Raw genomic sequence first — 27,687 nt, 5'->3', positions numbered from 1 at the left:
TTTTTGCACAGACAGCAATGGAACTGAAACGTTTTATGGCCCAGAAAGGTAGCAAGGACATAGATAAAACAGTCCATGCGACAGCAGCGGTTCAACGTAATTTTATGAAGCTACGAGAATACTTTTTGTGCTCAAAAAAAAAAAAAAAAAAAAAAAAAAAAAAAAAAAAAAAGAGACTTTATTCAACAATTTCTTCTCTTCCCTGTCAGTCCCTGCCACACGTTCAAGAGAGTATCACGTTGCATGTGCATGCTTTCCTCTGCTTGTAAACAAGGCGCAGCACATGCATGTTCTACATCAGCAGCAGAGCTGGGGAGATTACTTACAAATTTTAATAAGTTACTGATTCCAAATTACATGACAAAAATTGTAGTTAGTAACTAGGGCCGGGACTTTAACGCGTTAATTGAGATTAATTAATTACACAAAAAATAACGCGTTAATTAAGATTAATTAATTACACAAAAAATTTTCCGCATTTTTAATAACTTATTTTTGCACCGCGGAACGTTTCTCACTGGATGAGTTTCGGCGGACCGATTATACTGGAGCACCTACTAGCGTTCATGACTTCAGACAACAACGAACCACAGTGGACATGAACGAAGAAGCAGACGAGACCGCTTTGGTTGGCCCCTTGGAGGGTACACTTTATGTTGAACTATGTATTATTTTGTTGGTGCAACTGGCACTTTATGTTGAACTCTTTATTGTTTTGGCCAAGGTTATTGAGAGTTGGTCTTAGTATGTTATGGCCTCTGAAGCAACAGAGAGATGTTTTCTAATAGTCAGGGTTTCCAATGTTCTGAATGTACCTGACAGTATTGTGTTTTACTTAAAAAACAGTTTACAGAAGGTTCCAGCACCTATAAGCTACCTGAATTTCTGAAATGTACTATTTCTAAATTGTTTCTAAATATGCTATTGCTACACTTAATGGCCAAAAATTGCACTGGTCTGCTAGACTTGGTTGAACAAAAATAAAAAATATTTTGTTGCTTAAGCTTATGTATTCAGTCATTATTCAATGGTATACTATAAATTCATGTGAAAAAAAAATTACTTCTCACTGTTCTCAGGTCAAATATTTATATGCGATTAAAAATGCGATTAATTTCGATTAATTACTTACAAAGCCTCTAATTAATTAGATTAATTTTTTTAATCGAGTCCCGGCCCTATTAGTAACGTAATCCATTACATTACACATTTTAGGTAATGTAATCAGACTACTTTTAGATTACTTTTGACTTGACTTGTTTATCACATTGACTTAAACAGGATAATCTTGTACCATATTGACATAAAAATACTAAGAGTAAGAAAATATATTCCATGAAATGCATTAAACATTACGTCAAGGTTTCCTAAACCGGTGTTTGTGAAGGAACTGCAGTGGGATGAATAAAAAGACAATAATTAAATCATACATTTTTAATTAAATTAAATCATTTTAAAATCAATCAAAATAAAACCCTTATTAAAAAATATATATATTTTATTTGTTTACCTGCTTGTCATGTGACCACGTCAGAGAACCAATGAACATGCAAATGTGATAATTATTGAAATAATTATTATTTTTTAAATCTCTAGGGTACTTCAAGTAAATATATTAGGTGAAAAAGGACCAGTGTTGTCAAAGATATCTTAATTTGTCTTCTGAAGATGAATTAAGGTCTTACAGGTTTGCAACAACATGAGGGTGAGTAATGACAATTTTTGGGTGAACTATCCCTTTAACAGTTCAACTGGCATCTCATAACCTTGTGTTTTCCCCACTCCACTGTCATATCTCATGTTTATCAACGCAAAAACACATTCTGTGTGAACAGGTTTCTAGGACTCGTGATATGTGGGAGCAGTTCATCAGGTGTGCCACCATGTGGCAGGATCAGTTTTTTCTCTGAACAGTCTTCATTGCTGTATTGTAGTCATGTCTAAAGTCTCATTCAGAGTGTCAGTCTAAATCTGATTTTTGTGCACATCCAATTAGAATCCGATCTAGATTACGGTCTGCCTACACTGTGTATCACAACTGATCAAATCTGATGTGTGTGTCCCGTAGCGGTCTTTCGTTTTACTGAATATCTGCATCGGTTTCTATGGCAATGACATTAATAATATTAATAATAATAATATTAATAATAATAACAATAATAATAATAATAATAATAATAATAGTAATAATACGTTTAATTTGTACAGTGACTTTCCCAAGCTCAAGGACGCTTCACAATAACAATAGCAAATAAGCAATCATTTCATACATATATACATATCACAGGAGTAGTGCAAACACATCAAACCTGCTGGTATTGGCTGAACAGGTTTTGAGTTTAGACTTAAATTCATGCAGTGTGGTTACTGTCCTAAGAGACGGGGCAATTTTGTAATTTTGCGGCAGCTGTGGCCTAATGGTTAGAGAATTGGACTTGTAACCAGAATGTTGCAGGTTCGAGTCTCGGTGCTAGCAGGAGTTGTAGGTGGGAGGGAGTGAATGAACAGTGCTCTCTTCCACCCTCATTACCCATGGCTGAAGTGCCCAGAGCAAGGCACTGAATGCCCAGGCACTGGATATAGCTGCCCACTGCTCCGGGGGTGTGTTCAGGGTGTGTTCACTTCTCACTGCTGTGTGTGTGCACTTGGATGGTTTAAATGCAGAGCACCAATTCAGAGTATGGGTTACCATTAGGGCTGTGTTCAAAATATCGATACGACGATGTATCGTCACAGAGATTTGACAATACGAGTATCGATACAGCTGGCCCTGTATCTTGATATTGTGGCACGTGCACAGCAGTGGACAGTGCTTAATTTGAATACAAGAACACCATTTAAAATTGAGTAGAAAAGTGCAAGGTTTCTAAAAAATAATGAATAGAGCTTAATATATAGGCTACAACAAGGTTTAATCTGGCCGCAAAGGAACAAACCCAGGGTTGTCTTATATAAAGAGATGTTATCCCCGAAACATTGCGCAATACGGAAATATCTGTTAAGCGTGTTACTTATCTTTGTCAACCTGGCAACCCTGTGCACGCACTCTCTTTCCACTATAAACGCTTGCTTTCTGAAAAAACCTGTTAGCTTGCAGTTTAGCGATCTCCGCTTCAATATTCTATTCTCAGAACATTGTAATTCATCAAGTGTTTATTTACACGAGAGAGAGAGAAAGAGAAAGAGAGAGAGAGAGAGGCTGTGCACGTAAGAATTACCTCCGTTTTGCCACATTTCTCTATTAACAGTGAAGCTGTGGCTTTAATTCCTTTAGAAACAATGATGTTACCAGCTCCTTGTTGAGAAAGATAATGTAGCTCGAGCGATTAAGCTATTTATAGTTTATAAAAATATGCGGGGCAGTGCTAAAAAGTTTGTTCCTGAATGTCTGATTGCACGCATGCGTGATCTGTGTGAGTGACTGAGCGTGTGTGTGCATAATATACAGAAGACAGTGCATTAGTTTAGAACTCTTCTTTTTATGTTATTTTTTTAAAAAGTAGAGAGTGCATTAATTTGTGCAATGATAACCTACCATCAATGTTAAGATGATTATTTTTAAATATATATTAATATGAGTACATTACAATATAAATTTATTAGAATAAGTAAATTATTATTTATGGGCTTTAAAACAAAATGCAAACAATCAGAATGTTGTACCTGGTGGGGAGTGTCCAATGTAAACATGAAACATATGCCATTATCTATATTGTACTGTGGTACAGTTATGGAGGCCCTTCATATTGCCGAGGTCAACTGCTTATAGTTAGCACCGGCCCTAAAGTATGCAGTGTTTCATAAACAGCTGTTTTACTAAATTCTACTGAGGTTAAATTCAGTGCAGTCCTGTATCGTGATACGTATCGTATCGTGACTATGCTGGTGATACACAGCCCTAATTACCATACTTGGCAAATGTCACGACTTTCACTTTTTTTTTTTCTTTTTTGTTATGTTGTTATGCCTACACTAATATTACAATAACAGCAATAGAGACTGCACAGATGTTGTCTTATGATTGTTGCCGTTGCTCTGGATTATATTTCATTTTATGAGGCAGTGGCAGAAACGCAGGGAGCTGGAATGTGCGAGTTTATTCAGTTCAAAACTCAAAGAGGTGCGTATACTAGCAGTATATTGTCTTTTTCCGCTTGACTTGCACTTCGCAACAACACATGCTTGTTTCTGCAAAAACTTCTGCCGTGTTTACGTTTTACGTGCAATGAGAATGTAAAAAAGCTATGCTAAATCCTATCTGACCAATCAGACTGAAACGGGTTTAAGGGAATGCGATTTGAATAGGATTCCAGACCACTTATGAATGTACCTCGAAAGAGATTTGCAAAAATCAGATTTAAATATGATCATATTTCAATCGGATCTGCACAAAAATCTGATTAGGTGCTTACAGTCTGAACCAGACATAACTGCACATAAAAACATTGTGTAAATATAAAAATATACATAAAGGTATATAAAAACAATGGCAATTAATTGAAAAAATCTGTCCAATTGATAAAAACTGTCCAAGTATAATCAAGCCAGCCAGTTTTGCAAGCCGCTTTCTGCACTGGAGAACTCAAACTGCTGCTATCCTTACCGTGTTTTGCGTTTATTGCTCTTGTCTTCATCGCCGTCTTCACTCACATCCTCACTGAGCGCTGACGCATCACTGGAGCTGGAGCGCGACTGCTCAAAGTCCGAGTCCGCAGAGTCGTCGCTGTCCACTGCACAAACACACATCAACACTTCAGCTCACTCAGTGGAGTCACACGTGCAGGTTTCCTTCAGGCTTGACACTGACCTTTCCGCCTGCCTCTCTTTTTGGTGTCTTTCTTGTTTTTGACTGTGGTCTCGTCATCAGAGTCTCCCTCGCTTAGAGTCAACTTCTTACTCAACAAACGGTGTCTGCGTCCACCTTTCTTCACGTCAACGTCCGAGCCCGAGTCCGAGTCCGAGGTTTCATCCTCTTCCTCTTTTTCTACAGGAAACATCAATGCATTATACATGACAGGAACACATCTGCATGAAACTGGATTACATCTGAACTTATGGCTGGACGGTAAGCCAAGTTTGTATGATATATGTGACCCGTGCTAGCAAAATGAGTGTGTGCACACGGGCTAATTTTGAGCTACAGATAACAAAAAAAAAAAAAAAAAAAGTGAAAAATGTTTTCACGAAAATGAGTTCATTAAACCCCTCGTCTAGCAATGCTCCAATGAGTAATTAAATATCTAAAATTATCTTTATGTGTGTGTTTTCTGAGAGGAGTACCTTTTCTCTGCTGCTGTACTGTACTGACAGATTGGCTACTTTACATTACATTTACATTTAGCAGACGCTTTTATCCAAAGCGACTTACAAATGAGGACAATGGAAGCAATCAAAAACAACAAGAGAGCAATGATATACAAGTGCTATAACAAGACTCAGTTAGCCTAAACACAGTATACGTAGCAAAGGCTTTTAAATAATATAATAAATAAAAAGAAAACAGATTGAATAGAAAAAGAATAGAGCAAGCTAGTGTTAGAGGTCTTTTTTATAATTGTATAATGAATGAAAATAAAAATAGATAGAATACAAAAAGATTAGAAAGGTAGTTAATTTTTTTTTTTTCTTTTTTTTTTATAGAATTAGAATAGTGAGGGAAAAAGTTAGAGGGTCAAGTTAGAGGCTACTTGTGAAATTCAGCCAAAAAATGAGGTATGATATCACCCAGACCTGTCTAAACCAACTCTCACCACTTTCGTCTTGCTTCTTAGCACCATCTTTTCCTTTCTTTGGTGAATCCCCGTCCTCTTTGTCTGCGTTTTCATCATCAGATGAGCTGTCAGCTCCAGATGAATAGTTGGCTTTGATCTGCGCCAGAAGCATCCTTTTGGCAATTCTTTTAGAAGAGACAGAAACACGATTAGGCCAGAATGACACATCCTCTTACGTTACCTTGTGAACGTCCATCCTGAGACGTTTTCATGAAGAGGACTACTTTGATTTTCAGAATCAGAAACAAGACGTATGAGGGTGAAGCTGTGAGGCTTCGTGAGATTCAATGGAGATACAAATGTTTGGAAAACCCACAGAAAGGGGAAATCTTGTTGAGATTAAACAGACATGAAATCAATTCACAGTATGTGTATCATACCTATTCTCCGGATCATCGTCATCATCCACCACCCGAGAGGATTCAGCCTTCAATTCCATTTCATCACCTTCATAAACGAGAAGAAAAAACAATAACTTATAAGCCATGAAATTCCATCAGTTTTACCCAAAACGCTAGTTTATACAACACTGATGATGAACCTAATGATCTAAGACACTCAGTGTTCACTAGAGCCGCCCCTAATCGTCTTTTCTTTTCCCAAATCTTCACACATCTCAAGAATTGCACAGAAAAGACTCAGTCCACCAAATTTAAATTAGTCGGTTTGTTGCAGAAAAAAAAAAAAAACAAAGACACAAAAAAAAAAAAAAACACTCTATAGGATATAGAGCAGTCTTGCAGTCTGTAACTGACACATCGTTAACTCCTCTGCTACACAGTTAATTATTAGTTTTTCTATAATATTGCCAATGGTAGGACTGTTCATCCTGAGAACTGGCCCCTGGTCGAGCAGTATAAATGTTTTATTTTATTTTTTATTTTTTTGCAAATGCTGTTTTAGGTGAATATTATGACACGGAATTAGCACAAATGTTTACAGGATAAATTATAGGTTAGCAATTAAGTGTTACATCACAAGCATGCAAACATCTGGATTCGAGAGTAAATGTAAGCCATATAAAGGTGATCTGGTCACTCTATTTGTTCCACTGCACACTGCACTCGCTTTTCTTTTCCCAAACCTTCACTCACATCTCTCATCGCTGCATGGGATTATAAACATTTCTTCCTTTCGTTCAATTTTAATAACTATATTTGCATCCTTTGCAGCAGTAAAGCATAAAAACGTTGTAGGACAGATACTTTTTACTTGAATATCATATTTTTACTTGTCGAATTCTATTAAACATGTCAAACTCTATTTGACTCAGTTTCTGCTCATTCACATTGTTTCTAGATTATTGTGTAGAGTGATCAGATGCATTTTAAATAATTGCTAAAAGCTTCATTGGCCAAAAAAAAAAAAAAAAAAAAAATAAAAAAAAATATATATATATATATATATATATATTATATATATATATATATATATATATATATATATATATATATAAATAAATGACCTTCTGTTCCTGAAACAAAATGACCAGCTAACATTAATTGACTAATCCTATCAGCAGCACATGTGAAAGTGTGAATGAGTACTAGTCAGGTAAAATCACTATCACACTAACTAGATTGTAAGAGCAGACTGATTGCTATAAAAGGAAGGAAACTGCTACAAAGAATATTGCACCTGAAAGAACTGGATCATCAAGAACTTCAAGGAGAGAGGTTCAACTGCAGTGAGGAAGTCTTCAGGACATCCCAGAGTGTCCAGCAAGCTCCAGGACTGTCTCCTGCTGAGGAGTGAGCTACAGAATCGTGTCTCCAGCAGTGCAGAGCTTGCTCAGGAATGACAGCAGGTTGGTGTGAGAGCTTCTGCACACACAGTGAGGCCAAGACTTTTGGACAACGGCCTGGTGTCAAGAAGGACAGCAAAGAAGACACTTCTCTCCAAGAAAAACATCAAGGACTGACTGAAATTTTGCAGGAAGTACAAGGATTGGACAGCAGAAGACTGGTGGAAAGTTAAGTCCTGTGACGTGCCAACAGTGAAGCATCCTGAGGCCATCCATGTCTGGGGCTGCTTTTCAACCAAGAGAGTGGGCTCTTTCATAATTCTGCCCAAAAACAGTACTAGGAATAAAGAATGATATCAAAACGTTCTTCAAGAGCAACTTCTTCTAAGGATCCATGAGCAGTTTGGTGATGATCCGTGCATCTTCCAGCATGATGGAGCACCGACACAAAGCAAGAGTGATAAAGAAGAGGCTCGAAGATCATTGCATTGAAATTTTGGATCTGTGGCCAGGCAACTCCCCGGATCTCAATCCCATAGAGAACCTGTGGTCAGTCCTCAAAAGAAGAGTGGAAGAGCAGAAGCCCACAAATTGTGATACTTCAAGAATTAATAAAGACTGGATCGCCATCAGTCAGGATCTGGCCCAGAAGCTGATATCCAGCATGCCAGAGCCAACTGCAGAGGTTATGAAGAACAAGGGTCAACTCTGTAAATACTGACTCATATATATATATATTTTGGCTAATAAAAGTCTTTAAACCTTATATGTTTATCATTGCTTTTCAGTATACCATAGAAATATGTGGAAAAATATTACACAAATACTGAATCAGCAAACTTTGCAAAACACAAAATTGATGTCACTACCAAAACTATTGGCCATGACTGTAGTAGACTAGGACAATCTTTGCTCAAGGGTAGCCCTAACTGTCCAGTGTATTATATAATTACATTATATTCAACCTGTGAATGTACTTTTTTTAGCTAGTCTACTGCATATTAAAGTTTTTTTTTTTTTTTTTTTTTGGCTAAGTGATTACGTCTTCTATCTAAAAATGGATACTTTAAAAATTAAATACTCTCAAATGTTCCATCAGTGTGTAGCAATATATGGACTAATGTCTCAGTTCAGTGATCTTTGTGTCTAGGTCTGTTTCACTTCACATATAGCGTGTGAACAGGAGTTTATTTTCATTTAGGCAGTCTTTTAAAAAGGAGAGCCACTTGGTGTCACACTCCAAAAGAGTACACAGTCCTGCCCAGAGCTGCAGAAATCAGCTGGAGACTAAACATCAGGACACTAGAAGAAACACGAAAACAGATAAAAAACATCTGAGCTCTGAATGCAAACGACTGAAGCAGGCAACACTCTGCAAGTCGGTGGTTTATGGAAGTTATTTACCTTTGTGATGCAAAATTGGTCCTCATATATAACCAGTGTTGGGGAGTAATTAGTTACATGTATGGTGTTACATAATTAAATTACTAACTAATTTTACTGTAATCCATTACAGTTACTGAGAAAAAAAAATGTGAAAAAATGACTTATGAAAATGTTTGATGACAAAGGCATTTTACATCAGACACACAGACAGTTACAGATTTAACTGATTTCTATCCCAAATTGCACTGACTGCTCTAAAATATGAGATTGCAATGTTTAGGTATTTTTGTTTTCAAATTTGTACACATGCTTATTTAATAACTGTTTTATTTCCTATTTGGGTTTATATGCTTTATTTGTTTAAGATGAACTGTTAGTCTGGCATCGTTAGAGTTGAGTTTGAGTTTCCTGTCAAACTCTGCAAAGAGTTGATCTCAAAAACAGTACCATAACAGTATCAGTATCAAAACATTCACTAGAAATTAATCCAATGTAATCAGTTACAATCCTTCAATGAAGAAATGGAAATAGTTACACATCTTATTGCATTTTGAATAGGGTAGCTTGTAATCTATGATCCATTACATTTCCAAAGTAACCTTCCCAAAATGTATAACACATTTTCCTGATGTAAGTCACTTTTCTTTATCATCTGAAACATGCATCAACTTGCATTATATATAATGCATATAACAAGCATGCAACACATCTGGATTGGTGTCAAATGAGAGATGAAGTGTATTTGTACAATGCATGACCAAAATGCCAGTAGCTTCAAGGTTTTTTTTTAATGAATGGTACTATAATTAGTTTGTTTGTAATCTGTTGTTAATAGCATTAAAATTTAAATGTAAATTATTTATTGTGGAGTGATGGATAATAAAATAAATGCTTACCTGTATTTGAGCTTATTTCTGAATGTAATAAAAAAAGTATGTAATAAAAAAATGTGACTTACACACCGATGTAACCCCCCCCCCCAAGCCCCCCACACACACATTTCATAATGATCAAGTTTGTATTAATCCTCCTTTACCCTCTCCAAAAACATATTAGAACTGTTGTACAATTAAGAATTTGTAGTATTTAATCATTTCCATTTCTGAATTTTTATGTGGTCCCCTAAGCGCCACCACTGTGGAAACCGCTGCTAATAAAACAGCCAACAGGAGGGTGTTGCTTAAGATTAATGGCAGCATTTTACGGGGACAGTAAATAATTTCGTAGATTTTCTTCTAACATTTTCTTTTCCCCAATCTGAAATCAATGATCAATAGGCAGCTAATACTTCCTGCCATAAAACTGATCTCACTTTACCCTTTTTTTCGACTGACCTGATGACTGATGGAAACCATCAATACTAGCCATCACGGACTCAAGAATTGGTTTAATCTTCTGCTGATCGCTGTCTTCGTCCGAGTTAGCGGCCGGCTCCTCCTCCTCCTGCTCTTCATCACTGGAGGACAACTCCTCCTTGGTTTTAGCCTTTTCTCTCTGTGACCTTCGTTTCCTCTCGAATGACCTTTTAGGGCCTTTCTTGCCCTCTTTACTGGATTCACTCTCTTCCTTTTTGACACCTTTGGATGTTTTTTTCCCAGTCCCGATCTTGGACAGGTTCTTGATCTGTTTCTCAAGGTCAGAGTTGTGGCTCGAGGAGTCCGATTCTCTGCCCTTCTTTTTTTTGGCCCTCCTTTTGTTTGCCGTTGATGACTTGCCGCTCTGCTCTGAATCCGAGGAGACCATGTCGAGTTTACGCTTTGGCTTCGCTTTCTCGGCAGAGCTGGAAGCTCCCTTCTTTTTGGTGCCTTTTCCAGAAGAGTTCTCGGGTTGGCTCTCATCAGAGCTGGGCTTCAAGGCAGCCGTCTGCAGGACCTCAGGGACCTCATCTGAGTCTGAATCACACGGCTCCTTCACTGCGGCGCTGAGCTCTTCTTTAGCCGTTGATGACCTCGGTTTGCGTTTGCTCTTCGCCTCTGGCGACTTGCGCAGTGGTGTGGTCTTCATCCTGGTGGAGCGTCGGCTATCTTGACCCTCCTTTGGCAAGTCTTCTGAAGGCAACTGTTCTTTGCTCTTATCTCGTTTTATGGTGATTTTAAGAGGAACGGGTGTTAGTTTGACAACAAGTTTTCTTCCCAGTTTTGTAAGGCTCTTATTGGATTCCACCACCTTGGCGTTGGACGTTGATTTCCAATCACTGGAGGCGGTCGAGTTGCCATCGTCACGGTCTTCTTTCTTTACTGCAAGACTCTCGACCATCTCAAAGAGCTCCTCTGGGACAGACGGTGGAACAGACACGATGTCTTTATCAAGAGACGCTTCACCTGCTGGCACTGAGCTTTCCTCAAAGTCAGGGTTCTCTGCCATTTCTTGCTCTTTAGCTTCACTTTCTTCAGACTGGTCCTGCGGTTCTTCTGGAGAGGGTGGAAGGCTCTCCTTCATTTCAACATCAGCTGAGTTACTGTCCTGCTGGTTTTCATCCTCCTCTACCACAGGATTTTGGTCCTTGGTCTCGCAATCCAATCCATCCTCTCTGACAGGAGCAGGGTCAGCGTGGTGCGAGTTAACAACCGGATGATCTGTTTGTGCTGGTCTTTGCTCCTCTCCGTTTTGAAACTTGAGACCTTTCGATTCAAATTCTTCTTCAAGTGACTCCTCCAGAGCCGAGTGGGCCTTTTTCAGATCAGCCAAAACTGATTTGAAGGCCTTTAAGTGTCTATAACTGACAGCGCTAACTTCACTGCCTTTTGACGTGTGCTGGAGGAACTGTACGAAAGTACGATTCAAACCGTTTGTGGTCTCGATGAGTTTTTTGGTCTTCTTGACGAGCTCTTTCGGAACTGTTAACGTCTTACAGGAAAAGGATAAGGATCCCGCTCCGTCGGAGGCGTAATCCTGTCCATTCACAGCAGATTTTTCTCGCTTGCTATGCTTGTGTTTACGATCTTCACGCTTCGTCTTGTCACCGTCTCCCTTGGGCTTTCTATAAGACGACTCCAGATTGAGCAAAACCTTCTCACAGGTTTTAACAAAGTCCTGCAGCGGCTCTGGGCGGCACACATAGCAGTGCCATTTGCTTTCTTCATTCATGATTTCAGACAGCTCTTTTCGTCCAAGGTTCCTCAAAACGCACTTCTTGCAGAAGGCATTGCTGCAGTAGTCACAGCACATCAGATTACCACCCTCTGCGCACCACCTAAAAAAAGACATATAACATCCATTAAATGTTCATTTTGGATGACTTTGGGTTACACAGTAGCTCATTTGATTGTGAAAGTCCTACTAAATACACTATTAGTAGCCAGCAAGTGTTGTAAGTTGTAATATGAGAATGGATCCAGTCCAAACAAAGACATCGGAGCAGCGTTCAAAACATGGAGAGATTGTTTTTTAATGTAATCTTTTTTTTTTAAAAAAAGGGTCTACATTTAAGGTTTCATGTAAGTTTTGGGAGAATAAAATGTCAAAATGTGGGTGAAATAATGCTTCATTGACATTCAGTGTCACTTATATTGATGTAAATATTCAAAAAACATACTTATTCTGACCTGTGCGTATTAAAATGTATAAAAGAATAAGTGAGCATTCTAAATTTTATTGCATATTTAAAAATGTAAAATTACAAGCAAGCAGTAACTGAGGTGAAACTAATTAGTCTTTTAATATGTTAAATTTTGTTCTTTTGGTAAATATGCCTGACAAGATTACTACATTGAATGACATTTTGGTGTCTGTTTTCTGTAAATCATGGTAAAAATGTACGATATTTATTTTTTTGCACAAAAAACTAGTTAATTAAACAGGACTCTTTCTAATGTCTTAAAAAACAACAACGATTCAAAGCTGTATTTCACTTATTGTTTTGATGCTTGAAAACCATTTTTTGTCTTTGACCCATTTACTGGTTAAACTGAGAGCCCTTAAAGTTGCATGACAATGTTTTCACTTAGCTTATCTTTATTCTGCAGTGCATTCATCAGTGTATTAGTGTTCGCTGTGGCATTAAGAGTGGTATTGGGAAATGTGAAATTCCACTGGCACTGACTACTAATATGTTGGTATCGTCACAGCTAAAGTGTTATAAATAACCAACCTGCATTGCTCATCCATTCCATCTTCATCCTTGCTGATATCGTCACTCATATAATATTTGAAACATGACTGTAAGAGAAAGGCATGCATGTTAATGAGAGTGATGCACGCGTGTAACTGGCTGTAACAAGTCAATATGGTTTCTACCTTGCAGATAAGAACATGCAGTGCGGGATGTTGAAAGACAGAATCCCTCTGAAAGTGATTGACTTGCTGTCCACATGCTGTGCAATTAAAAATCTCCTTGAGCTGCTCGTCTGCAAGAGATTAAAAAACAGATGACGATAATAAAACAATCATACTGCAACACTAAGACGCTTTAATATTTGAGCAGTTGCTCTCAATCGTGCATTTTTATAACTTTTGACCTAACTTGTTCATCACATTGATTTAAATATGATAATCTTGTACCATATTGATATAAAAATACTTAATATATTCCATTCGCAAACTGGGGTTCATGAAAGAAATGCAAGGGGTTCACGAGTTTAATCAAGTGCTAATTAAATGTTACATTAAATTGCAATTACAACAATCAAAATAAAGCATAAAAAATGAATTATACTTGTATACCTCCGTGTCATGTGATCATGTGAATATGTAATCAATAAAAAAGCAACTGTTGTCTTATTACAAGTATTTTAAATTGTAATATAATCTAAAATCGTTTCTAGGTGTGCCTCCAAAACGTGACTTGTGGGCATATTTCAGGACAGTTTTTGTCTTCTCTGAGAGAAGAGAACCTATATATATATATATATACAGTACAGGTCAAAAGTTTGGAAACATTACTATTTTTAATGTTTTTGAAAGAAGTTTCTTCTGCTCATCAAGCCTGCATTTATTTGATAAAAAATACAGTAAAAAAAAAATGTAATATTGTGAAATATTATTACAATTTAAAATAATTGTTTTTTAATTTATTATACTTTAAATGATCATTTATTTCTGTGAGGCAAAGCTGAATTTTTAGGATCATTATCACATGATCCTTTAGAAATCATTCTAATATGATGATTCATTATCAAAGTTGGAAACAGTTCTGCTGCTTAATATTTTTTCAGAACAGTTGATATTTTTTTAGGATACTTTGATGAATAAAAAGTAAAAAAAAAATAAGAAAAAGAAGCTATGTTTTTAAAATATAAATATTTTGTAATAACAATATACACTACTGGTCAGTAATTTGGGGTCAGTCATTTTTTTTCTTACTTTTTTTAAATAAAATCAATACTTTTATTCAGCAAGGATGTGTTAAATTGATAAAAAGTGATAGTAAAGAAAATATATTAGATTTTTTTTTTTTTTTGAATAAATGCAGTTCTTTTTAACCTTTTATTCATCAAATATATTAGACAGCAGAACTGTTTCCAACACTCATAATAAATCAGAATATTAGAATGATTTCTAAATGATCATGTGATAGACTGGATGTTACATGTGACACTGAAGGCTGGAGTAATGATGCTGAAAATTCAGCTTTGCATCACAGGAATACATTTTTTTTTTAAAGTATATTCAAATAGAAAACTATTATTTTAAGTTGTAATAATATTTGCAGGCTTGATGAGCAGAAGAAACTTCTTTCAAAAACATTAAAAATAGTAATGTTTCCAAACTTTTGGTCTGTACTGTGTGTGTGTGTATATATATGTATATGCAGGCTTGATGAGCAGAAGAGACTTCTTTATATATATATATAAAATTTATTTTTATTTATTTATTTATTTTAAGAAAATGCTTACTATCATTAGGCTGACAGATATCTACAGTATTTGACCTAAAGGTGATTTTTGAGACCAAACATATAACCATTCAAAAAAGGGAATTTTATATAAATATCGAATGACAATACAACAGATAAACGTGAAGATAAGTCTGTTTCATTATGATGACCTAACACGATTTTCAAATTAAAGGACTGCATTTAATCTCTTCCATTGTTTGGCCGAATAGATTACACTTAAATTACACTTAGTTTTTAAAATTACATTAGTGATTGCCATTTTGAAAAAAAAAAAAAAAAAAAAAAAAAAAAAAAAAAAAAAGATTCAGTGGAATTGAAAACAACATAAAAAACAGAACCATTTGACCCAGAGCAGCAATTATGTGACAAATAAATCGATTTGAGATAATTCACTAGTCTTTAATAGGGCATGGGATGATTTACAGCACACAAACCCACTCACCGGGACGTTTCCGAGCACCGTCCTCTTTCACTTTACTTCCTCTGCTACGAAACTCCGGGCCGCGGAATTCATCTTTAGCTTCATCAGCAACCGGCTCGGGCTTGACCACCACTGTGCCTGCGAATGGTGAGGGAGGAGAGTCAGCGCGCCCCTTAACCCACGCGCTCCTGAGGACTTGAGCGTCTTCACAGAGGACTCACCTTGCGGCAGCTTGCTGATATCCAGACCGCTCTGCATGCTGTCATCTGTGCCGTGTTCTCCCGCACCCTCACTCACACATTCAGACTCGTCTACAGCTGTGTGCTTGGTCACAAATGAAGGTTTCCTTTCATTAAAACAGAGGGGGAAGGGGTTAACAGGTTGTTCCAATAAACATCATCAAAATGCATCCTCTTCCCACACACACCCTTCAATCCTTCGAGCACAGTGAAGGATTCAAACTAGACTATGTTACTGGACAAGCATCAGCGTCCACAATAACTGCGGCCCAACTCACCTCTTTGAGCGTGAAGATGAGGGTTTGGACATTTCTGAGGAGCAACCAGGCTGAAGAAAAGAAGAAGAACATTTCATCTCCAGTGATGATCAATCCTTATATTTCCAGCTCAATCTGCATCATTAGTCTTACGGTAGTTTTGCTTAAATCAAGCACAAAGCTCACAGAAACATCTCTTTGGCAAAAAAAAAAAAAAACTAAAAAAAAAACATGTTCACCTACCTGAATATTTTAACCCATATTTAGAAATCATAAATAGTGCTGTGATAAGCGTTCAGGGCATGGAATAAAATGGATGTGCTGGGTATCAATCAATTTAACTTCCTTGTCTTTTATAAACTTCCTGAAGAAACTTTTGATGCACCAGTCCAACAAACTGAAAACAAAGCGTGAACATGAGTCTTTATTCATGCACTACATCACTCTCGCACTATTACAGAGAACGATGCTCTGTCCTTCCCTCAGAGAGGCCTGTTGCTAAATCATCATTCTTTAACAAATCTGTCTAAATGCTTATCGTGATGCTCTTCTTGAGCGCTCATCTCAGAGAAATGGGGCAAGTACACAGTTTACAAGTCATTTTAGAAAGACTGACTATTGGTTTAGTTCAGCTAAGAGAATACAGCCGGAGAGAAGGCAGAGCTGTAGCGCTAGAACAGACTCTGTAGACGCACCTCATTCATTCTCTCTTCAGGGATGTTTGAGTCACTCGCAGCCATTTTACCTGCAATACGAGAAAAACATACAAACTTACAAGATGCATCATTTTCTGCAAATTAAAAATGCACTTAACTACTAGAAATTGAGAAAACATTTACATATGTTTACATAGATATTGTTATTTGCACTTATTTATTATATTTAGCCGACAGTAGGGATCCTCACCATTGGAAATGTCTTGAGAATCAATGCTTTCGTCGTCCGGAGAATGACCCAAGAACTCATGAAGTTTAGTCACCAATGTATTTAACTTATTAGACCTGAAAGATACAGCATATTGTATAAAGATTCAAGATATCAATGGCCCATCTTTAACACAATCTACCACAGACAGCGCTCTTATTCTTACTGTACAACTGAACTGAACAGGAAAGCTTTCAAAATATTTATTTTATTACACACACACACACACACACACACACACACACACAAAAACTATATTAGTGGAGGCTAATACTAAGTTATCACAACCCATTGTTTGTTTCATGTCAGCTTCTGTGGTTATTTTCATGGCGAGAAAAATTTATAACAAATGATTATTAGGTTTTTAAAATGTATTTTCGCTTAAAAATAAATAAATAAATAAAAACTGTCTCAGGCTTAAAAATGTCTTCAAAAGAGTTAACTGAATAATAATAAAAAAATAAATAAAAACGTTTTCTCACAGGGTCATCACAAGCTACTATGGGCAGACACTGTTACGATTTACCACGATAATATTTATAAAGAAACGTCGTAATACAACAATACCTCCAACAGGATTTAAACTCTGTCTGAAGAATTATAAAATGTGTCAAGCGAAAAAAATAAAATTAAAGTCATGCTCCAAAAACGGCAAACAATAACGCACAGTAAGGCACAAAAAAGTAAGTGCAAAAATATGTAATTTTAGGTATAAATGCATGCAATGGCAATGCAACATGAACAGTCGCATTAAATTAAAACCTGAGAGAGTTTTGAGATAATTTATTTCACGCGCCGCGGTCGCTGTTTGATTGACAGGTGGCGTCATCACCGCCGGTAACAGACGGAAGACACGCACTGATAACAGCTAACATAAACAAACCGATCAGCCCGGCGCATGCCGTTAAAAGCGAGGAAATGCCACACACCGAACTCGTTGCATGAATAAGACACGATGAGGGAAAACCTGTAGTGATGTCGCTACAGATCGCTGTTCTTAACTGTTGGACACAGACTGTTATCCACTGATTTCCTTTCAATACTTAGGATGATTTAAGAGGAAAACACCACAGAGACGCAAAAACAGCACTCCGATCTCCTAAATATACACAATTCTAAGCCAAAACGCCCATTTAAATGAAGTGCTAAAAAATTTGGTGGAGAAAGGCCTAGTTTTAGCATTTGACCAATGCATCTAACGTTATAGCTCGCTGCTGGAGATGCACAATGGCGTGAATAATGAAAATAGTTGCGAAACAAAAGCAAGGCACTTTGTTAGGATAGCAATACCCTTATGACGCCTCCTAACTATTCGCAATAGATGTGAAGCGCACAAATGCATGCACGCATTACCCGGCTGCATCCCTGCACCTATCAGTTACCTTAAGAGCTCTGTGCTCGTGTCACGCGCGGATCTCTGAGACGTCACCGGTTTGGCACTGCGAGGAAAGGTTTTTTTTCATTCGATCCGCTTAATTCTCAGGTGTGTAGCACGAGTAAATAGTGTTTTATGCCGATCAGGACAGACAAAGCGAGAGCGCCATCTTGCCGGATGGCTGGAGACGCGCTAAAATGGCGCACGCGAGACTCAAGTCATCTGCGCGCGCGCTCTGAATGCGCTGAACGCGAATATGCACACATGCGCTGGGCGCAATTCACTTTAAATACCACCGTGCGCGTGGTCATTGAATGCATTTTTAAAACTCACAGAAAAATCATACATAATGCATGCATGCATTTAATGCAAAGAATGTACAGCATAGGATAAATCAGAGCATGAGTTTTATGATGCATTCCGGACACATGCTTGTTGTAACGGCGCGTGCTATAGTAAATGAGCAAAATCACGCCATGCATTTTATTTCTTATAATGTTATGAATGACCCCAGCATGCCAAGCATCCATGCATCACAATACAGGCGTGCACTTCAGACATACTCGTGGTTCATGCCACACAGACAGACTACATGCATGTGAAGGGGAGGATGCTGTCTGTGTTCTCCGGCGCATGCAGCTGCACTCCAGTGGTGCACATACCTGCAGATGTCGGTGGTCATTTCGTCCCCTTTTAAACCTGCAACCTCCTCTAAAATAGATTTTTATTTCTGGAGATTTCCTTTTTTTTTTTTTTAGTTTCCCTTCCCTGGACGCAGACTAAGATTGCTTGATGATATTAAACAATGCCAGGATCCATGTTGCTATGGTGGAGCTCCATGCAGCTGATTGGCTCGTTTTACCCCGTAAGTGTAAACCAACCAGGAAGAGAATCTCCCCTTTTATTCAGGTGTATTCTTCATTTTACATCTTTAAAAATTATTCTGGTTTTCTACCTGAATTTCTTGATCACTAAACTGCGAGAAAAACCTAGAATAATTCGTGAATAGCAATCAATGTGAATAATTAAAAAGAGAGAACAAAGTACAATGAATGAAACGGAAATGGGGTAGAAGGAAATTATTTTATTTTGAAGCAAATACCAAAAACAATGACATTCATTTACAACTGACTGAGAAAAGCGAGGGGGGAAAAAACAATGCATGATCACTGGAAGTTTAAACGAAAGCTCTTCTCTTGTTCCTTGCTGCGGCTTTCACACACCTTTGAGACCTCCTCCACGCGCCTCTGGAGTAAAACTGCACAGAAAGAGTATAAGATAAGAATACAAGCTAACATTCATAAAGCTTTTAATGGACTGACAGTTTATTTTTTAGTGTGTAAAGGGTTTTAAAGCCAAAAATATACCAACCAGAGTTTTGCTCTACCCACTGCAGGGAGTCCATATGTGCATTGAGGATTTTGCAGATCTGCTGAAGCTAAAAACAAAACAAAAAAGTAATTCTTAGTACAGATCACACAACAATTCATTAAGAGCATTTCTGTCCGGCATGTTTTGCATACCGGGTCAGCGGTGTCAGCAGGACCGCTGGAGGTGTTGAGGTGTTCAATAATCTCTTTCAGATCTTGGGACATTCTCTTGAGTTGGGCATCTACATTTTCTGCCAACTTGTACCTGGATAAACAAGCTCATTCAGATACTCAACCACGTCACAGTATACGTGCGAAATATGAGATGCTTGAGTTCTTACGTTCTCTCCCGCTCTTCATCTGCGTTCTGCATGTAAATGGTTCCGCTCTGCTCCTTCACAGACTCCTCTAACGGACCCAGAAGGTCCTCCAGCTCTTTCTGCTGCGACAGGATGAAGTCCAGTTCCTGATCCAACCTGTGGTACAAGCACCAAAATATGAGAAGCGCACAGTTTAATATAAAGCGTGATTGGTGATATCTTTGGTTGTGACTGGTCAACTCAAACCATTAAGTAGCTGCTGTAAATTGCAGAATAATGTACAGTCAGCCAGTCACTGCAAAAAATAAAATAAATATGACCATAGACCACAAAACCAGTCATAAGTGTCAATTTTTCTGAATAGATAATCTTTCCATTGATGTATGGTTTTTGTTATGATAGAACAATATTTGTCTGAGATACAACTATTTGAAAATCTGGAATCTGAGGGTGCAAAAAAAAAATCAAAATATTGAGAAAAATCACCTTTAAAGTTGTCCAAATGAAGTTCTTAGCAATGCATATTACTAATAAAAAATACAATTTTGATATATTCACGGTAGGAAATTTATAAAATATCTTCATGGAACATGATCTTTACTTATTATCCTAATGAATTTTGGCATAAAAAAAAATCGATAATTTTGACCCATGCAAACAATATATTTTTCCTATTGCTACAAATATACCTGTGCTACTTATGACTGCTTTTGTGCTCCAGGGTCACACATATGAAATGGCGTCACACAAGTGCCATTATGGAGAGTATCACGACACATGCGCATGAATTCCTCTGCTCGTAAACAAGGTGCAGCGCATTCATCATGATACTCTCCATAATGGCGCTAGAGTGATGGAGAGAAGTGTTGTTAAATACAGTCGTCATTTTTGTTTACTTTGCACACAAAAAGTATTCTCATATCTACATAAAATTAAGGTTGGCCCAAGGCTGGTAGATCCCTTGCTGTCTATGGAGGGTCAGAAAGCTTTCAGATTTCATCAGAAATATCTTAATTTGTATTCCGAAGATGAACGGAGGTCTTACGGGTTTGGAACGACATGAGGGTGAGTTTTTAATTTTTGAGTGAACTATGCCTTTAATGCTCCTCCACCAAGAAGTTGTTTTTTGTTTTGTTTTTAGATTAGATTCAGCTTTATTGTCATTATTCAGAGTACAAGTACAGAGCTAATGAAATGCAGTTAGCATCTAACCAGAAGTGCAAGAATATAGTGTTTTTTGTTTAGTTGCTATAGACAGTATTAAGCAGAGTATGTACAGAATATAAATAGGAATGCAATGTAGGGATTATATGTACATTATGAATAGCAGCAATGTAAGAACAGAGGTAATAAATACAGTTGGTTGAGTATACAGTAGTATTGTTAATGTATTCTATGTAAAGTGTCAGTAGTGCAATAATATTTTTATAGAAATGGTATACTGTGCTATGTACAGTAACAATGTTAGACAGTTTACAGTGTGATAGCTTGAACAATGTGCAGTCTGTGCAAAATATGAGTAGTGCTCATACTAAGCACTCGCACTAGTAGGCACAGGAAGAGCTTCTTCCCCGAGGCTGTGACACTTCTGAACTCCACACCACCAATCTAACCTGCACCTGCTCTCTTACTGCACTGGTCACAGTACTTTACATACATGTATTGCACTACTCATATTTTACACCGACTGCACATTGTTCAAGGTATCACACTGTAAACTGTCTAACATTGTTACTGTACATAGCACAGTATACCATTTCTATAAAAATATTATTGCACTACTGATAATTTACATAGAATACATTGTTTAACAATACTACTGTATACTCAACCAACTATATTTATTACCACTGTTCTTACGTTGCTGCTGGATGGAAGGAGGGTGAAAAGTCCATGGTTAGGGTGAGAGGCATCCTTGATGATGTTCCTTGCCCTGCCCAGGCAGTGCTTGTGATAAATGTTCTCAATGGTTGTTAACTGGGTGCCGGTGATCCGTTGTGCAGTTTTCACCACCCACTGGAGTGCTTTGCGGTCAGATGCGGAGCAATTGCTGTACCACATTGAGATGCAGTTTGTGAGTATGCTATCAATGGTACAGCGGTAGAATTCAACAAGGATATTGGGACTCAGGTGAACTTTCTTAAGGCTCCGTAAGAAGTAAAGGTGCTGCTGCGCCTTTTTGACCAGTGTGGAGGTGTTCAGGGACCAGGTGAGGTCATCAGAGATGTGGATGCCAAGGAACTTGAAACTCAACACATGCTTCACTACAGCTCCGTTGATGTAGATGGGTGTGTGTGCATGACTCCTAGTCCGCCTGAAGTCCACAATGATCTCCTCAGTCTTCTGGGTGTTTAGTTCCAGATTGTTGGTGGCACACCACACAGCCAGGTGCTGCACCTCATCCCTGTAGACTGACTCATCATCATCTTTGATCAGACCTACCACCGTGGTGTCATCTGCAGATTTGATTATGGTGTTGGAGCCACAAACAGGAACGCAGTCATGGGTGAATAGGGAGTACAGGAGAGGGCTCAGTACGCAGCCCTGTGGAACACCGGTGTTCAGGGTGATGATGGAGGAGGAGAGGTTATCTAACTTAACAGACTGAGGTCTGTTGGTCAGAAAATCTAGAATCCAATAGCAGATGGATCTGCTGATTCTAAGCTGGCTGAGTTTGGAGGGGATTACAGTATTAAATGCAGAACTGAAATCAGTGAACAGCATTCTCACATGTGTATTTTGACTGTCCAGGTGGGTGAGGGCAGAGTGAAGTGCCGTAGAGATGGCGTCCTCTGTTGGACTATTGCGGCAATAGGCAAATTGTAATGGGTCTAGTGTAGCAAGGAGACAGAATTTTAAATGGGATGCAACCAGCCTCTCAAAGCACTTGGCAATGAAGGGGGTGAGTGCAACAGGACGGAAGTCGTTAGGGACCGAGGCAGTGGAGTGCTTCAGTACTGGCACAATGGTGGAGGTTTTGAAACTAGTGGGGACAGTTGCCTGGGCCAGAGACAGGTTGAAAATGTCCGTGAAGACCTCAGCCAGCTGCTCCACACAGGCTTTAAGCACACAACCAGGTATTCCGTCAGGGCCAGCTGCCTTCCGTGCATTCACCTTACACAGAGTGGAGTAAACATCTGAGGTGGAGAGTGTGAGAGGCAGCTCATAGGGTTGATGCTCAGCTTTGAGGGAGATCTCATTATTTTGATCAAAACGAGCATAAAAGTGATTGAGCTCGTCAGGGAGGGAGGCAGAGCTGGAGGGAGGCACAGTGCTGGGTGGTTTGTAGTCTGTGATAGTTTGTATGCCTTGTCACCGAGCGGCAACCTCCCGCTCTCTCTGAGAGCCAATAAGGGTGACTAAAAGTGTAATCTCGTGGCCACTTGAGTTGCAAAAGGAGTCAAGTATGCCCAACTTTACAGCAGAAAAAAACGCCGGGGGTTTGGTTCTACTGTATGAAGACAACTGTGAGGGGGGTGAATTTTTTTTTTTCTTCAACTCCTCCGATTGTTTATGTGTTCTGCATTTAAGGGCGTTGCCACTTGAGTGACAGGTGGATTGCGCTGTTGAGAATGCCGTTGCGCTAGGTGGGCGTGGCATCAGCAACCAGCTCCCGCCTTTTTGCCCATTTTCAATTATCGGGGAGAGTCTCACGGTGACACGCTGCCAAGATGGTGACGGCCCACTGCGCACACTTTGAGCTTCAAAACCGCTCTTCAGGAGTCTATGGGTGACGTCACGGACACTACGTCCATAGTTTTTTTTTGTCTATGCTTGCCCTCCGGGGGTCCAAAGAACTGAAGTGATCCTCTGTTTTTTGTGTGAGTTTGGCCTCAGGTTGGCTCTGGCTGAGCTGTGTCCCGGTCTCCAGACCTGAAGGCTGCATCTCTTGCTTTGAGCAGGAGGCGAACCTCTCTGTTCATCCATTTTTTGATGTGCTCCAGGACAGAGTTGGTGTAATTGTCAGTGTTGATCTAAGAGTCTGTGGTGGCCTGGGCAGCAAACTCACTCCAGTCCGTGTGCTGGAATTGATGTTGAAGAGTGGAGTCAGCACCTTCCAGCCAGATTTAACAGTTTTTATTGTAGGTTTCACACATCTGATGACCGGGGTATACTTGGGGAGCAGGAACAAAGAGAGGTGGTCAGACTGACCCAGGTGGGGGAGGGGTGTGACTTTGTAAGCATCAGTCACATTTGTATAAACGTGGTCCAATGTTTTATGTCCCCTTGTAGTGCAGGAGACATTTTGATGAAATTTAGGGAGAACAGATCTTAAAGTGCAGTGATTAAAGTCCCCAGCAACAATAAATGTGCAAGGTTTGTAATTTGCTAATAGCAGCACAAAGTTCTTTCACAGACACGTTAGCATTAGCGTCCAGAGGTACATAAACTGCAGCAGCAACAATGCAAGTAAACTCACGTGGTAGATAGAATGGCCTGCACTTGATAATCAGGAACTCCAGATCAGCAGAGCAGTAGGTATCAACAATGACAGAGTCTGTGCACCATGATTTGTTTACATAAATGCATACTCCACCACCCTTGTTTTTGCCAGAGGTTGCTGCTACTCTGTCAGCCCTGAAGAAGGAGCGTCCATCCATATGCACCACGCTGTTTGGGACATCGTTGCAGAGCCATGTTTCAATGAAAAACATAAAATTGCAGACCATAAGCCATTTCTGTGTGAGGGTCCAGATCTTTAGTTCGTCCATCTTGTTCATCAGAGACCGTACATTGGCAAGGAAGATGCTGGGCAGAGCTGGTCGATGTGGGTTTAGCCTTAGCTTAGCACGCAGCCCTCCACGCTTCCCCCCTCTTTGTTTACGATCTCGGCGTCGATGCCGAACACTTCCGGTCGGTGCGAGTGATCCGCTTGTCCGCGGTGATCTCTGTAGCTCCGGCGGGAGTTCGCTGAAGTCGAAAGGATGGTCTAAAACTATGTCGGAACACCGATTGTTGATGTCCAGAAGTGACGGTTTACTGTAGCTGTAATTCGCATGACTGAATCGAGCGAACATGAAGGAAATAACCAGGTAAATGAACACTATTTTCCAAAATCCGGTAAGACGCTGAGCCTCGCGATGTGTTCGCGCCGCCATCTCGTCTTGTGTGAGTTACTTTGAAATGTTTTCAATATACTACAACTTTTTAAATAAATTAAAGCACTGATTACCTTCGTTGGTCCAGTTTCACTTTTTCCATATCTTTATGTAAAGCAGTTATCTAAAAGAAAAGAGAGAGAATACTCATCACTGGTTTTAGGCAGTGTGCCATCAACACTAGATTCAGGTTTAACTGTGAGAAAAACCAATCTAACCCAACAGACCTACTACTAACCACATTGTAATCATAACTCAAAATGGGAAAGTGTCAGGTAATAAGCACCAAGGTCTGTTTCTGTGGGTGAACACATTAGTATTACAGGATTACATTTGAAAAGTTTAAAAAGCTGAATACTCGCTCTTCTCCGAAACTGGTTCATTGCAAGAATGCTGTCCCGACAAAGCCTTTGATTCCTGCTTTTCTGTTAACTATTAATTTCTATTTGAAAAGTTATAATTCATAATGGGAATGTGTATACAAATTTTGCACCAGTTGCAAAGATGGTGTATGTGGCAGCAGTGTGCTAAAAGATGAATGCACTGCTCTACCTTCTCTCCGTTCTCCACCAGCATGCGGTCCCAGGCGTTGACCTGAGTGGCCTGCTGGAGAAAGTGTCGCTCCTGGTCTTCTAGTTCTGAGCTCCACTTGTTAATCAAAGCCTCCAGCTGAGCGTATGACATCACTGGAGCAGTGCTGACGGAAGACCACAAGAATTTGGATATGCAACTCGCCAGTATTAAAAAAAAAAAAAACACACACACACACAAAACTCACAACAGCTTTGTACCTGGATGTGACGATGGTGGAGGAGGTGGATGTGATGGTGGCTGGTGCAGTAGATGCTGCAGTCTTCAGTGCCAGAGAAAAGCCAGTGGAGGCCCCAGTGCTAGCAGCAGCTACAAAACACACAAACACAGGCTCAAACCATACAAATAACTGAGAGGAAAATTATATACTGGCACCAATTACTTGTTCATCATGTATTAATGAGCAAAGGTGGTGTGTGGGAATAAGTGAGGGCACCTGTGCTTATAGCAGGAGCGGCTCCTAGAGGTTTCAGGGACAGGCTTGAGGGAGCGATGGATGCTGAGCTCATCACAGGAGCCACCGAGGCCATCGACGAGCCCACTGACAGAGGAGAGAAAACCCATGAGGATTCATCTAGAACTGGCCTAAATGAGGATTCAGATGAGACTTCCCACACCTTTTGTCCAATTAACCTCCTTTACTATGTCATTAGTGGATATTTTAAAGAAAAAAAATGAAAGCAAGCAAACATAAATTACAAAATAGGTTTTCTTGACCTAAAACTTTACACTTTGTCATTTGTTTGCTTGTTACAGATAGGGTATGCATTAAATTCTGTATTGTTTACTTAATATCCTAATGGTTTTTGTCATAAAAGTAAAATCAATCATTTTGACCCATGCAGTGGATTTTTGGCTATTGCTACAAATATACCTGTGCAACTTATGACTGCTTTTGTGCTCCAGTGTCACACATTATATATAAAAAGAGAGCCTCAGCATTGCAATTTTTAGTTGTAATTACATACACAGCCTGTGGCAAGAATAAGTTTGTGAACCCTTTGAAAATATCTGGATTTCTGCTTTGAATGAGGTCTATCTTTATTTATAGAAATTAACAAAAAACACAAATAAACAAGCTTTTGACATTTTATCAAATACACTGGACAATCTTCGCAATGCAAGGTATATGAAGTAAGTGAATTTTGAAATTTTTCCTTTAGTGGTAAAACCTCCGAATGATTTCTGTAGCTGCTCATAACAATTTTTACCATCCGTCTAATTTTTTTTTTATTTATTGTTTGTATGGATGGGAATGTGTCTTATTTTTTTTTCATTCTTTATCTGGCTTGAATTGTTTGTTTTATTTAGTTGGCTTGTTACATCACCTAGCTGCTCTAAAGCTTGACGTCATGAACCAAAACCTCATATTCTCTTAAATTGTGTTCTGAAGACGAATAAAGCTTTTATGGGTTTGGAACGACATGGGGGTAAAGTGATTAATGACTAAATTTTCATTTTGGGGTGGAGTACAGTATTGTTCAAAATAATAGCAGTACAATGTGACTAACCAGAATAATCCAGGTTTTTAGTATATTTTTTATTGCTACATGGCAAACATGTTACCAGTAGGTGCAGTAGATTCTCAGAAAACAAACAAGACCCAGCATTCATGATATGCACGCTCGTAAGTCTGTGTAATTGGGCAATTAGTTGAAAGGGGTGTGTTCAAAAAAAAACAGCAGTGTCTGCCGTTGACTGTACAAACTCAAAACTATTTGTACACAACATTTTTGTTTCTAGGATTTAGCAATCCTGTGAATCACTAAACTAATATTTAGTTGTATGACCACAGTTTTTTAAAACTGCTTCACATCTGTGTGGCATGGAGTCAACCAACTTGTGGCACCTCTCAGCTGTTATTCAACATTCCACAATTCATTTACATTTCTTGGTTTTGCTTAAGAAACAGCATTTTTGATATCACCCCCCAAGTAAGTTCTCGATTGGATTAAAGTCCGGGGATTTGGGCTGGCCACTCCATAACATTAAATTTTGTTGGTTGAAAAACCAAGACTTTGCTCGTTTACTAGTGTATTTGGGGTCATTGTCTTGTTGAAACAACCATTTCAAGGGCTTGTCCTATTCAGCATAAGGCAACATGACCTCTTCAAGTATTTTGACATATGCAAACTGATCCATGATCCCCAAGACTTTGCATGCAATAGCTGCCCAACACCATAGTAGGAGAAACATGCCCATATCATGATGCTTGCACCACCATGCCTTCACTGTGTGTACTGTGGCTTGAATTCAGAGTTTGGGGGGCGTCTCACAAGCTGTCTGTGGCCCTTGGACCCAAAAGAACAATTTTACTCTTATCAGTCCACAAAATGTTCCTCCATTTCTCTCTT

At 38.8% G+C, this 27,687-nt stretch overlaps 2 protein-coding genes across 7 annotated transcripts in view; both read right to left on the bottom strand.

Moving 5' to 3' along the window:
• LOC109079909 (transcriptional regulator ATRX-like) overlaps window positions 1–18,771 on the bottom strand; it is a 56,950-nt gene extending 38,179 nt beyond the window's left edge. Inside the window, exons 1-14 of one of the 3 annotated variants that reach the window (XM_042737833.1) lie at window positions 17,961–18,222; window positions 16,561–16,655; window positions 16,350–16,399; window positions 15,898–16,051; window positions 15,676–15,725; window positions 15,380–15,504; window positions 15,180–15,296; window positions 13,138–13,247; window positions 12,992–13,059; window positions 10,236–12,094; window positions 6,152–6,218; window positions 5,751–5,896; window positions 4,808–4,984; window positions 4,604–4,730 (exon numbers count right to left, since the gene is read on the bottom strand). In XM_042737833.1, the coding sequence (XP_042593767.1) occupies window positions 4,604–4,730; window positions 4,808–4,984; window positions 5,751–5,896; window positions 6,152–6,218; window positions 10,236–12,094; window positions 12,992–13,059; window positions 13,138–13,247; window positions 15,180–15,296; window positions 15,380–15,504; window positions 15,676–15,707 (2,828 nt within the window). In that variant the 5' untranslated portion in view covers window positions 15,708–15,725; window positions 15,898–16,051; window positions 16,350–16,399; window positions 16,561–16,655; window positions 17,961–18,222. Of the gene's footprint in view, window positions 1–4,603; window positions 4,731–4,807; window positions 4,985–5,750; window positions 5,897–6,151; window positions 6,219–10,235; window positions 12,095–12,991; window positions 13,060–13,137; window positions 13,248–15,179; window positions 15,297–15,379; window positions 15,505–15,675; window positions 15,726–15,897; window positions 16,052–16,349; window positions 16,400–16,560; window positions 16,656–17,960; window positions 18,223–18,615 lie in introns of those variants that run through there. The other 2 variants (XM_042737831.1, XM_042737832.1) reach the window with 2 other exon arrangements.
• Window positions 18,772–19,017: 246 nt separating this feature from the next.
• LOC109079919 (nuclear pore glycoprotein p62-like) overlaps window positions 19,018–27,687 on the bottom strand; it is a 77,589-nt gene continuing 68,919 nt past the window's right edge. For all 4 annotated transcript variants that reach the window (XM_042737834.1, XM_019095031.2, XM_019095033.2 and 1 more), the window contains exons 6-13: window positions 25,770–25,874; window positions 25,534–25,642; window positions 25,295–25,439; window positions 24,817–24,866; window positions 19,665–19,799; window positions 19,477–19,588; window positions 19,325–19,391; window positions 19,018–19,211 (exon numbers count right to left, since the gene is read on the bottom strand). In XM_042737834.1, the coding sequence (XP_042593768.1) occupies window positions 19,120–19,211; window positions 19,325–19,391; window positions 19,477–19,588; window positions 19,665–19,799; window positions 24,817–24,866; window positions 25,295–25,439; window positions 25,534–25,642; window positions 25,770–25,874 (815 nt within the window). In that variant the 3' untranslated portion in view covers window positions 19,018–19,119. The remainder of the gene's footprint in view (window positions 19,212–19,324; window positions 19,392–19,476; window positions 19,589–19,664; window positions 19,800–24,816; window positions 24,867–25,294; window positions 25,440–25,533; window positions 25,643–25,769; window positions 25,875–27,687) is intronic.

The sequence above is a fragment of the Cyprinus carpio genome, chromosome B14, assembly GCF_018340385.1.
Source record: "Cyprinus carpio isolate SPL01 chromosome B14, ASM1834038v1, whole genome shotgun sequence".
In the NCBI taxonomy this organism is placed as follows: Eukaryota; Metazoa; Chordata; class Actinopteri; order Cypriniformes; family Cyprinidae; genus Cyprinus; species Cyprinus carpio.
Note: the sequence above shows the minus strand (reverse complement) of the source record. Positions and strands in the feature narration are given on the sequence as shown.